The sequence below is a fragment of the Carettochelys insculpta genome, chromosome 9, assembly GCF_033958435.1.
Source record: "Carettochelys insculpta isolate YL-2023 chromosome 9, ASM3395843v1, whole genome shotgun sequence".
Taxonomy (NCBI): Eukaryota; Metazoa; Chordata; order Testudines; family Carettochelyidae; genus Carettochelys; species Carettochelys insculpta.
Genome location: NC_134145.1, coordinates 25,218,152 through 25,235,356, shown reverse-complemented (window position 1 = coordinate 25,235,356; position 17,205 = coordinate 25,218,152). Strand labels below are relative to the sequence as shown.

The 17,205-nt window shown below is 41.3% G+C and overlaps 1 protein-coding gene across 2 annotated transcripts in view; it reads right to left on the bottom strand.

Moving 5' to 3' along the window:
* Window positions 1–14,948: 14,948 nt before the first annotated feature.
* GIPC2 (GIPC PDZ domain containing family member 2) overlaps window positions 14,949–17,205 on the bottom strand; it is a 56,288-nt gene continuing 54,031 nt past the window's right edge. For both annotated transcript variants that reach the window (XM_075002735.1, XM_075002736.1), the window contains one exon: window positions 14,949–16,593. In XM_075002735.1, coding sequence (XP_074858836.1) covers window positions 16,442–16,593 — 152 coding nt within the window. In that variant the 3' untranslated portion in view covers window positions 14,949–16,441. The remainder of the gene's footprint in view (window positions 16,594–17,205) is intronic.

Below are 17,205 nucleotides of genomic sequence, written 5' to 3'. Positions count from 1 at the left end.
TACTTTTGGAACTTTGGAGATAGAAACCAGAACCCCTGAAGGGCTCTGACTTAATGAGAGAGTCATAGGTGAGGGAGTAAAGAAACCTGGAGGAAGGGAAAAGAGGGAGGGAGGGAGGACATCAGAGATTCTCCAGGCAGCAAGGGGGTGCTTGGATGGTAGCCATCCTGTTACAGTATGCAAGCTGGTGGTTAAAATGTTGGAGGTAGGCAGGGCTGTGGAGAGGCTTTCCATGCCCTTGGGTAGTAGGGGGTGGGAGGGGTGATTCCATGTCCCCAGATGGGGCAGGGATGAGGGTGGAAAGGGGTTAACAGCTAGCCTTCCTCAGCTAGCCCTTTTATGCCACCCAGCCCACGCTACCCAGGGCTCTGGGGGGTGATGTAAAGGGCCATAGTGGCAGTGGCAGAGGTCAGGGGCCCTAGGCCCCTTTAAATTGCTGGGTCCCCAGGGCATCTGTCTCCCCACCCTTCCCCCAGCGACAGCCTGCAAGTAGGAACATTCCACACCCCATCCACACACTCTCAATGTTGACACCAGTAACTGGGCAAAATTGAAAAAAATTCCCTCTAAACACAGCAGGTTCCAAATTCCTGATGTCTTGTCTTCACATCACATTAATCCCATAATTTAAGAGAGGGGGGAATAAATCTCTTAATGTCATTTCCCCAGCTGAGTCCATTTGCAACCTCTTTCCCATAAAATATTGTGTTTACCACTTGCTTCCTCATAGCCTGCAGTCTTTCATAACTCTAGCTACAACCGTTCCCTGCAAGTTTAGCATAAATTTGTATTACTAATAAAATCTATCTGCTGCCCATTTCTTCAGTCATAGCCCAGATGGTCTCATTCGATGATGAGTCCATCCTTCTGCAGAGATGGATTTCTTTTTTTTTTTGAGAGGGAAAAAAATTAAGCAAAGATTGGACCCCAAAAATGTAGACAAATGAAATTGTACAAGTGAGTCCTTTAAAATTTTAAAACTTCAGGTGGTTAATTTGAAATGATCTCATCTTGTGGGACCAGAACTTAGCATATGGTAATTGCCAATGTCCTGGACCCGTAAAGACATATGCACAGGTTTAATTTTACGTATGTGACCAGTACCAGGTCATGAGGCCTGGAGAAAGACTTTGTCAAGCCCTGGACAATCAGGGAGGTGGCGGGGTGTAGCCATTGGAGACCTCTGCTTTAGGCCCCTCAGAAGGGGCATGGCCTCAGGAAAGACAGGGTGGGACTAGGGCAGCCAGCTCTAGAAATTTGGAGGGCCCTCAGCTCCAACCACGATTGCCGCTATTTCAGCATCGATGGCAGCTTGAAGTCCCAGGTCCTTTGAAACGCCAACAGCCCCTTTTGCACCCCACCCCCATCAGCAGTCCTGCAGATCATTAAGTCTATGCAAGATCACAGATGGAGGCAGTTGTTTTGGATGTAGTGATCCAAGTTCTTAGCTGGTATATGAACATATCTCCACAGAATTTATTGAATTTCCATTTACTTGAGTTGAAGATCTGACTCATAAAGCACTATGTTTGCATTACGTTATTATCTCATTGCAATTATGCAGTTAATCTATTTTCCTTTCAGTGCGTTCTACATGAATGCATTGTCCCTCGTATTTTTCAAATAAAAAGGAAGCTCGTGATGAAAAAACATTTAACTTAAGTCTGCTAGGAGAGCAAGCTTGTACTGTAGGGACAGGCTATCTTCCAAAAGAAACAAGTAGTCCTGTTGTACCTTAAAGACTAACAAATGTATTAGATCATGAGCTTTCATGGATAAGTTCCACTTCTTCAGATTATTGGAGCAGACAATTAAAATCCGCAGTTTACATAATGGGAGAGAGGGAAAGAAGGAGGGTGAAAAAAAGGGGGTTACCTGTCACTAGTGGGACAAGTAGGTGAAGCAAATTAAGTTAAGAAGAATATGTGCCATTCCTATGAATATCAAAAGTGAGGAAATTGCCCTTGTAATGCATAAGATAGTTGAGATTTTTGTTAAATCCTAATTTAAATGTGTCATATTTGAAAATGAACTGCAATTCAGATGTCTCCCGCTGTAATCTTGTGATAAAATTCTTTTGTAGAAAAATGACTACTTTAAAATCCATTATTAAATGTCCAGGGAGGTTAAAGATTTCCCCAACAAGTTTATGTGTATTCCCTTTCCTGATGTCAGATTTATGTCCATTCTTTCATCCAGAGACAGTCCAGTTTGTCCAACCTACATGGCAGAGAGGCATTGCTGGCACATGATGGCATATATAACATTAGTGGATCTGCAGGTGTACGAGCCCCTGATGGTGTGGCTGAGACAGTTAGGTCCAGTGACAGTGATCCTAGTACAGACATGGGTGATCTCAGGGCCTATCCTGAAGTAGGTGACTTCTGGCTACTTGTCTGGATCTGTCAGCCTGTGTCTTTACTCCTCCTGTGAGTAATTAAGTTTTTCCAGTGCTTGATAAAGATCATGTAAGTTTCAGCAGGACTGGACCAAAGATGGATATATCTTAGGGGTTGATTGTAGACAATGGATCATGTGATGTGTCTTGGACAGAAGCTGGAGGCATGTAGGTAAAAACCGTGGTGAGTCAGTTTCTGCTTTAGAGTGGTATTAATGTGACCTTTGCTGCTTTGCACTATAGTGTCCAGGAAATGGAGCTCTTGTGGGTAATGGTTCAGGCTGAGATTGATGGTGTGGTTTTCTTCAAAGGTCTCCTTACCATGGGTCCACACGATGAAGATGTCATCAGTATAGATGTCAGCACCACAACACCACCCTGACTTCTTTTTGGGTAAGGAACCATACAATCACAAGGCAATGAAATTTCATTAAATGTACTGTTTTTGAAATCCTATGACAGTGAAACTGACTCAAACAGACGATGAAACTGGTAGGGCCCTACTCGTAGGGCAAAGGTTCTGTCTGATGGCTGGGAACCCAATTTTCTTTCAGGCACAACTGGAATTTTACCCTCGGGGCAGCTTGGGTCTCCAGAAGCAGTGAAACATCCTAGCGAACAGCAGAGCTTTGGACTACCTGATCCATCTTGGAATAAGAACCATAGTCCAGCCTGGCCAAAGGGGTTTTGGCCCTCCACACACACAATCACTATAGAGAAAAATGAGACGTCTAGAATGAAATTTTACTTTTTTTTTTACCTGGCATTCAAAATGAACAATGCAAAACTAAAAATAAATATGTTTATTGATTTTTTCTACTTTTCATGAATCTTAATATAATTATACTGTATAGGGTAAACTAACCAGAAGCTAATGCCTTGCAGTTTTAACCATTTTGCGTTGTACACTGTTTCTGGTCAGCACAATATGCAGCAAAGTCACAGCTGTTTTTCTTCTAAAGGACCTGATTTTGGAGAAACTATGAAAATCTTTATTCCTTGACACTGAATGACATCTGTTCTTCAGTTTTAAGCATTTTGCACTGGGCCATTGGTTTATGTAAACATTTAGAACTTTGCTTTTCATGCTTTTGCTTCCACAAATTGGGTAATACAGTAAACTCTGCCATACCCAGCATCCTCAGGACCAGGAGGTTGCTGGATATTCAGATACTACAGATAACCCAGAGGATCCCTTAAGAGGACCCTCCTTTGCCATTGCCAACCAGCGCTCTGGGGCCAAGCCTGGGCGGTGCAAGGCTCCCAGCAGTTTGCAGCTCCCAGCAGCTCACCCAGTTTTATTCCCTTTCCCAGTCCGCAGGGTCCACTGCTGGGCACAGGCACAGCTGCCACAAACGCACCTGCTCCTGGTCACAGACACAGAGTGATCCAGGCCAACTCCCTACCACATCCCTTCTATTCACACAGGGACTGCACCGGCGTCTCTCAGGGAGCCAGGGGCCTCTGCTTCTTGGAAAGAGTGGCTCTTCCCACGCTGACTGATGCCATGCCCCCGTGGGGCCCTGCAAGAACCTTGCTCGCCAAACCAGAACCTCTGGATGTGGCAGAAGCTTCGCCTTTGACCTGGCTTGGTCCAGTGCAAAGAGGGGTCAGGGGGGCCTCTGTGTCCCATCAGCCTAGCACAGCTCAGCCCTCCCAGGACCCTGCTTTAGGGGCCTTACGCCACAGGCTGGGATCTGTAGTATAGCAGCACTCCTCTCCCCAAAGCCCTCAGCAGTCCAGCGCCAGGAGCACCACCTCCACCAGCACACCCCCCCCGGTAGCAGTGCTGGTTATCTGAGAGTACTGGGTAACTGAATACCAGTTAAAAGAGAGTTTACTGTATATAGCTTGAAATACAGTTTTGAAGCTATTTCATGTTCTGTTGAGACAGGGGCCAGTCCAACGAGTCTCTCTTTCACCATCGAAGAAGAAAAGTATGTCTATGAAAAGCTCAGATCCCTACTAACAACAGAAACTGAAGAGTCAAGGGAATTCAAAAAGCAACAAAGGTGTTGGAAAAACTGTGAGTCTGTTCAGAAATAAACTCCCGTACATAGACAGTAAGATGTCTTGGAAATCATCAGTTCATTGCACAAATCTACTGCATCAATATCATTTGAATTTCCATGTTGCTATGTGGACTCTAGCTTCAAGCAATGTTCTAATATCCATTTTGAAGTCTTATTTTGCAAACGGTGAACATCGTTGAAGAAACGAAATATTGAATCAAGCTGATTTATCTGCTCAAATCGTTCTTTGACTAGACTACAGTATCTGGGACTGAAAAGTACAAGTTGACTTTGAATTTTTTGTTTTGGATTTTGAATTGATTAGTCTTCTCTTACATGTGAACTGTTACTTCTTTTGCTGAATACTTGCTGGTTCTAGTGCAAAGTCTGCTGTAGTTCATATACCACAGCAAGCTCATGAAAACCTGCTAGTGTCTTTTCAAACACTTCCTCACTCCTGTATTCCTTCAGAAACTTCTTGGTCTGTTGCAGTTGGGTATAGCAAAATGTCTGTTGAAGTCCTTTGCCTGAAGCTTCTTACAGGTGAGGTTAATCTCAAACAAGATGATATGCCACAGAATGAGAGAAACTACAAATGTGAACTTGCAAGACCATTGCAAGAGTTTCTGCTTTTGCATGTGCCCTATTGCCAGATGATCCTGGTAGGGTCATATCATCAGAAATTTCAGTTAGCACATACCAATTGATAAAGGTTTTCCATTCTATATACTTATTTTCTCACATGTGCTAAAATTTTTTTTCATATGAATAGAACCAAAATTTCCATCGGTTTGAATTATATTAGACAGGTTGAGGGGGACCCTGCTAACTGTAGGGATAAAAGTGGGACCCAATGTAAAAAGTTTGCTCAACCTGTACAACTGGATAAACATCTGTTTAATGATATTTAAGAAATCACTACTAGATCTGCTAGGCCATGTCTACACTAGCCCCAAACTTCGAAATGGCCACGCAAATGGCCATTTCGAATTTTACTAATGAAGCGCTGAAATACATATTCAGCGCCTCATTAGCATGTGGGCGGCTGCGGCGCTTCGAAATTGACGCGGCTCACCGCAGTGCAGCTCATCCCGCCGGGGCTCCTTTTCGAAAGGACCCCGCATACTTCAAAGTCCCCTTATTCCCATCTGCTCATAGGAATAAGGGGACTTCGAAATTGACGTGGCTCGCCGTCGCGCGGCTCATCCCGACAGGGCTCCTTTTCGAAAGGACCCCGCATACTTCAAAGTCCCCTTATTCCCATCTGCTCATAGGAATAAGGGGACTCATAGGACGTGAGTATAGGAACCTATACCACAGTTCCCTCATCCCTGTAGCATTCTGGGTATGTTCCCTGGTCTTTGACATCATCTTCCTACATTGCATTGTGCTCATTCCTTTCCCGTGTTAAGCAAACATCCATTTTTCCATTTGGGAGGAAGGAAATGTAGGGCATCAACAGAGATGTCAAAGTTAACAGAAATCTCTTCCTTCTGTAACTGAATTACCAAGGATTTCCTAAAAATCAGCAAGTGTGTGTCTTCTCAACTGGCCATCCACTGACTGTCCCCCCTCCTGTGATGGCATCTGACCCCTGAAAATAGCACAGGGAGAACGAAAAACTTGAAGAAAGAGTTCATAGTAAAGTTTTTTGAAAAAAAAGAGTTGCTGAGGGGAGGGTATTTGACTTCCCAGTTCATTATACAACTTCTGTGCACAGTCTGTATTCTCGATGAGCCCTCCACCCACTCTTTCAAGGTTGACAAATCAGAAAAATTGTAGTCAAGGTGGGCAAATCAGAAGAGAAGAGGAGCAGTAGGAGGGAGAAGAAGTCAAGAGTCATTGATCTTGGTCCATTTATCTGACGCTTGACTTTCCCCACTCCTACCACCCTTCTTCTCTTCTGATTTGGCCACCTTGATTACAATTTTTCTGTTTCGTCAACCTTCATAACTATTTTTGGTTCTCTGTGCCTTAAATATGGAGTCTGTTCTGGTATGGCTATGATCTGAAGTGGGTCTGTCTCACGAAAGCTGGCCACGTCAATTTCGAAGCACCGCGGCCGCCCGCATGCTAATGAGACGCTGAATATGTATTTCAGCACTTCATTAGTAGACTTCGAAATGGCCATTTACGTGGCCATTTCAAAGTTTGGGGCTAGTGTTGATACGGCCCTAGTGTGTAAACATTATCTGTAATCAGTTTTAAAGGTTCACTTCATCAAAACATTCTTTCCCTTACCAGCCACAAATATATTGAAATTTCACTTCTTTATTTAAAAATAATAGAACTTAATAAGGACTAATTAACCTAATCAGCCATCCTCTTGGAATGCAGGTGAAATTCTTAACCTCTGCATAAACCTTCTTCAGTAATAGATTTCTGCAATTTAAAATAACCATTTAAAAGTAATAAAGTACATCACGGCATCTCACATTCTACAAAGAAATGTTTAGAATAAAACATTTAACAACTCATTCCTGTCAGGAAGGAAAAATTAAAAAAGGTCAATATAAAGCATAATAAATAATCAAAGAGTAAAAAAAAAATGTCAGGCACAAATGTCAAAATGAGCTAAAATATATAAAGCTCTCCAGTTCGCTCCCTCTCTAGCTGCATAAAAATTTCATTCTGATATATACTAATCCAGGGGAAGTGCAATAATTTTTGATGGGGTCAACTCCAATTTTTTGGTAAGTGGTCAATGGCTGCACTTTTCTATGCAGCAGTTGCAAGGACTGGGATGGAGGTTGGGTGCACCAGGGCACTTATGGAGTAGGGGACTAGGGTGCAGGAGGGGGCCCTAGGGCATGAGAGGGAGTTTGGATAAAGGAGGTGATTGTGACCTGGAGCAGGGGATTGTGGGGTCTGGGAGCAGATATTGGAGAGGAGTCTGTCCTGGAGGAGGGGTGCAGAGCTGAGAGGGGTATTTTGACCTTGGACATGGGGAGGGTCTTGAGGGTTTGAGTGATGACCTGGGGCAGGAGATTGGGGCACAGGGTCCTGGCGCAGGTATGGGTGCAAGAGAGGATTCTGGCCTGGGGGAGGGGTGTCAGAAGGGTTAAAGAGTCTGGGAGGGTGTTAGGGTGCAAGAGGGATGCCAGAGGCAGGCTCTGGCCAAGAGGCACTTACCTAAGCAGTTCCTAGTCAGCAGACCTCTCAGGCAAGTTTCCCTGCCTGTCAGCAGCCTCAGACAGCTGAAGGTGGCTGGCTGTTCCATGTGGCACTCTGTGCTGCAGGGGGAGGGCTTTGCATGCTGTCCCCTCCCTCAGCCGAATCTCTTGGCTCCTACTGGCTGGTTGCACTGCTTCATGCTGCAGGGCAGGCCACAGGCTGATTTAAAAGGCTTGGTAGGCCACATCCAGCCAGCAGGCCATATCTTAGCTGCGCCTGTACTAAAGTGCAGTGATAGACAACACTAGATAAATGGAAGAGGCTGTGGTTTGCTCAATGTTAAAGTTAAAAAGCTTCTTCCTCTCTCAATGCACGGAGCTAAAAGGTAATTTCAAATAAATAAGCATCTTTTTAAAAAGTCATGTTTTCAAAAACCTAAATAACAGGAAGTTTAGAGATTAGCAGCAAAGGGATCCAGGTAGTCTCACATGGCCTGTCATTTCTAGCCTTCGCTGATACCCCAGCCAGCCTATGTGGTCAGATTACCAGAGCAATTTGTATAGTGGGCATGCTGAGAGCCATTGATCCAAACTGTAAGCCCTGTATATGATGGAAATCACATCAAGCCACGAAATGAAGCAGCACTCCCTGCTTCCATGTGGTGTGCATGTTTTGCTGTAAAGAAGAAGGTGAAGGGAGAGGAGAGATGCATGACTAAATCGTCAGAGGGACCAGAAGCAGTTGGTTCTTTCCCTTACAGCGCAGTGGTACAGGAGAGAATCTGTCGAAGCTGAGTTTTCTCATTTAATCTACCCTGCTTCCCCCTGCTGTCTGCTCCCACATTATGCACCCTGTGTGACAAACTCAGACCTTGTCTCAGGAAAACTGTTGAGCACGTGCATAAGTCCATCCTACTCAGGACAGCACTTAAGTAATGTTTTACTTTAAGCACATGCCTAAGTGCAGTTGAGTTCTATGGAACCTTTCCACCAACCTTCATGCTCCTTCCTCTTGTCTCTTCCTTATCCCTGACAATGTTCCTCCTTGTGCATTTCCTTCCACCTTTCCCCCCAACGTATGCTCAGTACTTTTCCACTCCCACACTCCTCCTGGTCCCCTGAACCACACCTTTCTCTTCTGTGGGGTTTCTGGCAGGCAGGTCAACTAGGGTTGCTACACATACTTCTCTCCATCCTTAGACCTCTTTGGTCTTCAAGCTCTATTTCTTACATCAACTTGTGATCATTGCCCAAGTATCTCCTCATCTGAGACAAACCTTACATTTTCACACCTTTGCCTGCAGCTCACAGTAGTGAAACATTTTGATTTTGTTTTTTAAACAAAACATTTTGATTGATCTAAAACGAATTCCTTCTTTTTAAAATTTTCATTTGTACAGAACATTGAAATTTTTAGGGTCTGTTCTGACTTGCAGTTAAGCCAAATTTCAAAAAACTGCATGGAACAGAATTTCTGCACTCCCACATCTGTACTATTTTAATTATATTGTTCAGAAGAAGTTCTGAGATCTTCAGCCAAATTTTTCAAAACTGTATGTGTAAAGACAGAAATCACTAGTAGTTTGATTCCGAATTAGGCCACTAAATTTTTACACATCTAAATACGACTTTAGTTGCCTAACATTAAGTATTCATGTTTTTAACTCTTTGCCATATTGTTTAGCTGACAAATTAGATATGCTGATTTAATAGAGAAAGATTTTCCCTAGGTAGGCTTGTTGGTTAAAGTTTTGATGCACACATTTATGCACTAATTTTTTTATTCCCATATTTTTGCAATCCCTAAAAATTCAATATTAATTAATTAGTCACAATGCATCACAGTGAAATGGGAAAAAAATTGTGATATTGGTGTGTACATATGTACATCAAAACATAGCTAGCATAAATCCAAAATATTGTGCAAATCCATCGCTATAACAGATGGCAAACTCCCTCCCATAGCACTATTTAGAAAATTAAATCTATGCACTTTGTGGGTCTGCATTCTACCTACTAGCATGACATTTCTATATTTCATACTGCTATTTGTACAACACCTAAAGTTGAATTAATACATTGTGCTAGAAACTGCACATACAGCATAGCTCTTAGAAGTTATTTTATCCTCTTGTCCACCTTTCTGCTAATAATAATAGGCAGCAACATTAGGGTTACAATGACTTCAGATCTGAATTGGTGCTTGGAAAAAATCATTTGAAAAGCCAAATTCAGGCATCAGCTACAAAAATCGCTGGTGCATTCAGCTTGGAAAAATACTAGCCCAATACTACTAGCACAGTTAAGGATTCGAATGAAGTACATAATCTAACCTTAAGGCAATAGTTCAAAACTCATTTCTGAACATGCACAAGAGTAGGCCAGAAAGCAGCTGAAAAGCACCTGAGGTTTCCACAGTTCATCACATTTCTAGGTTACTTAGTTTAAACCCAAGTTGAGAGTATGTGTATTAAACTGAGCTGCCTCTTCTACAATTGTGTCATCTTAATCTATTATCCCCTTTAACTGAGTTTACTGAATAGTGGACACACTCACGAACAGTGGAATGCAGATAGTCTAGTATCCTACTCCGAGGCTACGTCTACAATATGAAATAAAGTTGAGTTTATTAAAGTCAACTTTTTACCACTAGATTTTAAAGTCAAAGTTGAGTGTCTACACCCGCTCACAAAGTCGACAGTGTGTCCCCACTAGATCACCAAAGTTTGACTGTTGCAGGAGTGCATTGTGAGCACCTATCCCACAGTTCCTTCAGCCCTGTTGCATTCTGGGTTGTTTGACCAGTGTGTTAGGAGAAAAAAATGCCCCACAAGTGGTTGAGGGTGCGTGATATCATCTTCCCAGACTGCATTGCCCTCATTTTGCCCCCCACCATTGAAAACAAATGGCCATTTTTCAGAAATCGCTTTCCCCAATTACAGAAATTGTCTGAGTCATCTGCATTACAGAAAGAGGCAGCTTTTACAAAAAAGTTTTTTTGAAAGACTTTAAATTGACATTAAATACAAGTGAAGAGAGAGAGAGGCTGAAGGAGCCAGGTTTGAATGAGAGAGAGAGAGAAATTTTGTGAGCCGTTACCACACAGAAGTGAGGAGTGGCCATTTCTCAGAAGTCTCTTCCCCCTGGTGAAAATACACCAAAAAGGAACGATTCAAAGTGGGTCTGTGCGTCTAGTGAAAGGCTTCATATTATTCACAAGGAAAGAAGACACAATGACTTAAGAAGGAAAAGTTTAGAATCCCAGAGGGCATTGGTGTCTAGTGATTAGCAGGACTCAAGAAGAAGAGAAGGAAAGACAGAGGCAGGCCATTGACTGATGTCTCCAACATGAGGCGAGAAAACTGCTAGAAGTAGTAGCTCCAGACCCATGAAGCCCCAAGATGAAACAGGAGAGAAGGAAAGAATCCCAGAGACTGTTGGTGTCCAATGGCTGCTGCAAGGAGCCATTACCCCATCAGAAGTAGCAGTGGCTCAAGAAGAGAAAGGAAAGTTATGGAAGCATTAGAAGATAGAAAAGGTGAGGAAAGAATTAAAGGATTCCCTTGTCTCTTCTGGTAAAGAAGCCTTAGCAACTGCCTGTGTGTGTAAGAGAGAGAGAGATTGCCCACAAGCTCCATTTCATCATAGGAAATCATCCCCCAAGCCACACAATTTGGGAAAGGCGAGTACTCAGTGTGTCTCCCAATCACATTCTGCTTTTGTCCTGTGAGGATAAGGCCTTTCAAGCAGCGAAGCCCAGCGCAGGACAGGACAGGACATGGTGTTGTCTGCAGGCATGGTCCACACTGCCCAACCACCATGTGGTGTGGCGGGGGTTAGCCATGTGATGGGGGGTGGAGGGGGCTATCCCACCAGGATGGCACCTTTGGGGATCACCACTGTAAAATGTGGAAGTAAGGAAAACAAGTTTCTTGGACTCTCCTGCTAAATCCTGTTCAGGGAAGAAGTCCTCCCAAGCACTGAAATGCCATGCTGCTCTCTGCAGGCATAGTCCACACACTTCATCAGCCATGTGGGCGTGTGTGGGAGCTTGATTTTCAACCAGCACTGGATGTCCCTGGTGTTTCCTTAGCACAGATTCAGCCACTCACACAGAAATGAGATCCTGGCTCTCCTGATGGCTCCATGCTGGGGCTCGTTTGTGACCCTGAGAAATCATGGCTATATGTTATTGGCACGTTGGCCAGAAAGAAAATGAATTCAAATTATTGGGATTCCTGTTAGCTATTTCCTGCATACCTGGAGAGCAGCAGAGGTGAAAGCGGCCAGAACAGACAAATTCAGGGAATTGTGGGATACCTGTGGAGGCCAATAAAATCGATTTAAAGTAATGCTATTTCCATACTAGCATTAATTCCACCTTTTAATATCCAGTGCCTGGGAGGGGAGGGGCGAGAAAGTTGACTTCAGCACCCCTTAAAATTGACCTTATGATATTTGCAGTGAAGACAGTCACATTGTAAAATCACACTAAGTGCTTTAAAATTGACTTTATGCTCTAGTGTAGACATAACCCAAGTGGTGTAGTCATGTGGCTATCAGGAGAAGAGAGATACAAGGTTTATGGACAAACTTCTGTTGGACAAGAGACAAACTCTGAAGCTCCACAAAGCTCTTCTTGAATATGGAAATTGAAAGTTTGTCTCTTTCACTAACTGCCTTTGGTCCACCTTGCCCCTCTCATTGTACTCCAACAACAGTTTAGTGGGACACGATGTATAGTAAATGATCAAACATCTACCACAAAAATATCTGTCATTCTTCCTGACATTTGGGGTGAAATCTTGACCCAATATAAGTCAAAGGTCAGATTCTTTGCTACAGTATACAGAGATTCTTAGAATAAAAATTCAAATGTAGGCTGTGGCAAATCAAAATTGCATACAATTTAAAATCAAGCAAATGCCTAAAATAATCAAGAAGCATATTACAATCAGAAAAAAACTGTTTTTATCAGTATATGCATATTTGAAATAATATTCTAGGATTTTAAATTTTTTTATAACATTTACTTGCAGTGCTGTTATTTTTCCCTTGTTTTCACTCTTGTCTATCAGCTTCACCTTTATGGAACTACTCTCACTAGCTGTCTTTAAGATCAATATTTCCATGTGAGACAGGAAGGACACATTTTCTAAGGTTTTTGTGACATATACATACCTAAAGCAAGTGAGCATGCAATAGGATGTAAAAAGTGATGCACAAAATTAAATATGTATACAATAGTTAAAGGAGGAAGCAAATTAAGTCCAACTCATGGATTTTCTTTGCTCATTTGCCATCTGTTGTTGTAAGTGCTGACTATACAGATAGGCACTTGAGCACTATCTGATGGAGTGATTTTGTGTGTGCGCACTACAAGGGACCCATCCGTCCACCAACTTGCAGGTTCTATGTGATGCTGAATGTGGGATTACTGATGTAATCAAATTCCCAGTATTCTGTCACAATTCATTCATCCTCAATGGTTCCGGTCTTGAAAAGCTCAGGGAGGGTGGCTCTTACATGTGTACATTTTAAGAAGTGGTGGGTGGGGTTATTCATTATTCTCTTTATTTACTTTCAGTTCTTAAGACAGCTGTGTATCTTATTTCATATTTTTCTGACAGGATTCCCTACTCTCTCAAAATTTTGTCCATGACTCCAATTATAAATCCTCAAACTTCTGCATAATTACAATATAATGAATCCCATAAAAACACCAGCTCTGTTGTTGAAATGACATCTGGAGTACTAAAGGCACCTCAGTAAGCCAAGCTGTAAATTACAATAATCGTTCCCTTAAAAGTGTAAGATATTCCTTATCAGCTGAGTCTAGCACATTGTGAGCTCAGTCCATTGACTTCAGTGGGAGCAGGTTGAAACCCCACAGCAGAGAATGTGTTTCCTCATAATTTTTATATTAGAATTACACCTGTAAGAGAACATTTCTAGCTTTCCATTTTTAACTTAAATTAGCCTTTAACTTGCCCATAGTTAAAATCAGGGGTACTTTTTCCACAGCATAAACCACATCTTAAAGGAAAGATTATGGACACTTCACGTTCCATTTAACATCCCATCATAGCAACTAAAACATTTATTTATAAGAAGTATGCGCTTTACACAATTTTTGACTCAATATGTGACCAGCCAGATCTCTGTAGACTACCAAAGTTCCATCTCAACACACACTGATGCTTCAGGTGCCGAAACCCCAGCAGTAAATGCTCACAGTAATGCTCATGTCAGCATCTACATTAAATTAAAAGGATATTTATAAATGAACTTGGAAGGCTCTTTTATAGCCCATCTTCTGAAAGAACTGAGACGTTGTTGCCATGTACTTATTTTCAAAGGATATTACATACACCCTGTTCTTATTCCCTGTGTCTACACGTGCCCCTTCCTTTAGAAAGGGGCATGTTAATGAGCCGGTTTGAAAGATGCTAATGAGGCACTGCAATGAATACACAGCGCCTCATTAGCATAATGGCATCCGCAGCAATTCGAAAGTGCAGCTTTTTGAATCGCGCGCTACCCTTGGAGACGGGACCTTCCGAAAGGACGCCTCAGTTTTCAAAAGAAGGGCTATAGGAAGAAGGGGCTTTCGAAAACTGGGGGTGTCCTTTCAGAAGGTCCCGTCTCCACGGGCGGCATGCTATTCAAAAAGCCGCACTTTCGAATTGCCATGGCTGCCATCGTGCTAATGAGGCACTGCATCTTCATTGCAGCGCCTCATCAGCATCTTTCGAACCCGCTCATTAATATGCCCCTTTCGAAAGGAAGGGGCACGTGTAGACACAGCCATTAAGTATAGCACTGCAAGTGTATCTCTTTGGTCAGGACACATTATTGTACAAACTCCAACATTACAGATGTCATGGAAAATAATAATGTCATGGAAAATAATAACCCCTTTTTTAGATGTTTCTGCAAGATAATAAGGTATCTCCATTTTTTACCAGATGTCACATTTATATATAGACGAAAAATGCAAACAAGCTATTAAGTTAAATATACATGCTATCTATGTGATAGCTGTTACTCAGATACTGAACACAAAATACCATTTTTTATAAATGACAGGATGAAAAAGTGTAGCCAGTGAGTGGGTCGTCTTAGCTGTCTAAGCTGTAGTATCCATTTTCAGGAACACAAAAAGCACCATTTTCATTACTTTAGCAACCAAGAGCCATGAGTCAATTCCCAAAGAGCACCTTCCAGACTCCGGTACAGACTGTACCATTTTGTAAGTGTCATATTTTTGGAAACATTTGATTAGCATGTAATGTGCACTTGTTACATCCATTTCAAACATCCACAGGAAGAGGATGAAAGAAACTTTTCCAGCTGACCATTCACAGGCTTTAAAAAAAAAAAAAAAGAAATTTAGAAAACTTTATTTTTGGAATAGTATTTTATTTGATGTGCTTGTTCAAATATAAAAGAGCAGGGGAAAGCTATAGTAGTTGCACAGATAAGTTCCCACTTTTTTTCTTCATTTTTGTTTAAAATGGATCTTGTCACCCGTCATTCAGCCCAGATTAAAATTCTGTAAAACAAGCTTTCATATATTCCAAGATCAATATATTTCCACAATACAAAACAAACAGAAACCACCCTCAAAACACTTCATAAAAAAGAGTTGTTTCTAAACAAATAAGCATCCTTCTGCCTTGTTTAAAATACAAACACAGCAACACTGAAAACCTGAATATGAACCTGATTGTAAACAAAACTGAAATGGATTGAATACAAACACTAAACATAGGAGTAAATATAGATAAACTGGATTATTAAATAAATTCCTTCCCCTTTAATAATCATACATTTCATTAGTGATATATAAAAGATAAAGAAATGTGTTTATATGCAACATAATTTTCTAACTCTAAAAATGACACCGACAACTTGAAAGCCAATAAATTTCAAAAAAACAAGTTAAATAAAATTGAGGTTCTAACCCCAGCCATTGTTCCATGATGCCACTTCATTCTAGCTTGATAAATCAGATTTTCTTGTTTTTAAAGTATTTTTATTTTTTTCTACACAAACAGTAGAAACCAAGATCATGATTCAACAAACCAATCAAGTGCATGCTTGATTCGAATAAGCATGAGTTGTCATACATCACAGTAGTCAATGCCAGATCCCTGCCACTATGTATTGTGCAAGTAGACAGGTGCAGCTGGCTTTTGTATGTTCTTTTGTTATCTAGAAGACTTTGGTGCAGCAATGTGGCAGACAGAGATTGATAATAATCTGTCCTGGGCATTTTGAATACACACAACAATATAACACATAGGCATTTTATATTAAATTAAAACAAATCACGTCCATCCAAAAGGTCTCAGATTCTAATGAAGTCTGGAAGGGGGGGAACTTTTTAGCCTCTTCCCAATATTCTATGAAGAGCACTCCTCATTCCAAGGTAAAAAAGGATAAGATGTATAGCAAAGTGTACATGACTTGCTATTGAGTTACAGCACATATTCTTCATATTTTCAAGTTTTACAAACCTTTTCTTGAAAAAAGGATAAAAGAGCTCTAGCTCTTTATTATACATACCTAATATTTCTTTAGAAAGGTGCAAAATACTGGTAATGTACTGCACATATTAAAAAGATACAGGGTCAATGGACTATTAGACACATACTGTGGAACTGTTCCATATATTTATAAAAGTAGATTAACTGTTTTAAAATGCATAGTTGTCAGCATATCTGGACTCTATACAAGGTTTTTTCAAAATTCATACCCATAAAATGCTCCTCTGCAAAAGAGATTAAAGGAGAATATTTCAAATATATACAGCATCAACCCATAATTCACATTAATATATTGAAATTCTGATCCCATAATTGTTTACAAGCAAGTTTATTATCTTCAGTGATTTATAAACTGTACATTTCTCATTAAAACCGTCCTTGTTTAGCATCACCTATGGCCCCCCAGACATCAAAAACAAACTCATCTGGAAACGCGAAGTCTCCAAGAGCTTCATCAAGTGCAACAGCAAATTCATCTGGATTGTTCTTGTCTCTTCCTGCTTCTACCATTGTGGCAGCTTACAAAACAACACAAAAACAGAAATAACCATCCCACACACAAAGATATACAGAAAGACTATAAAGAAAATTACAATTAAATTATATTCACATTAAGGCGTGCTAAGTGCCATTGAACCAAACTGGAAACCCTGTATATGATGGAAACCACCTCAAGCCAGGGGATCCTACAGCACCCACTACAGCCCTATGTACACATTGTAACATTCCAAAATTATATATTTTAAAACCTGAGGGAAAAAAAATCTGCTTAGGGAAAATTTTAGAATGAATCTAGCATGATTCAGGAGCAAGAGTCCCGAAGAGAGTCAACTGGATTGCTACTCCTAACTTCTCCTCCTTAATCACTAGTGCTCTGCTATACCAGAGGGCACACTTGGATCCCTAGGGACAAATTTCTTCTTGATCTTGTTCATGTGCTATTTAGTACTGGTTCATTTTTCCTTTGCTCAGCAGAGACTCAGTATCCTTACTACTAACTATAGTGTCTTGTGAAAGTAAATCCAGGTCTGGTGCTAACAAACCAGATGAGACATGGGACAACACTTCATAACACAATGTCTAATGCAGGCTGTCCAAATGTGTATGCCAGATTGTGACACCAAATACTT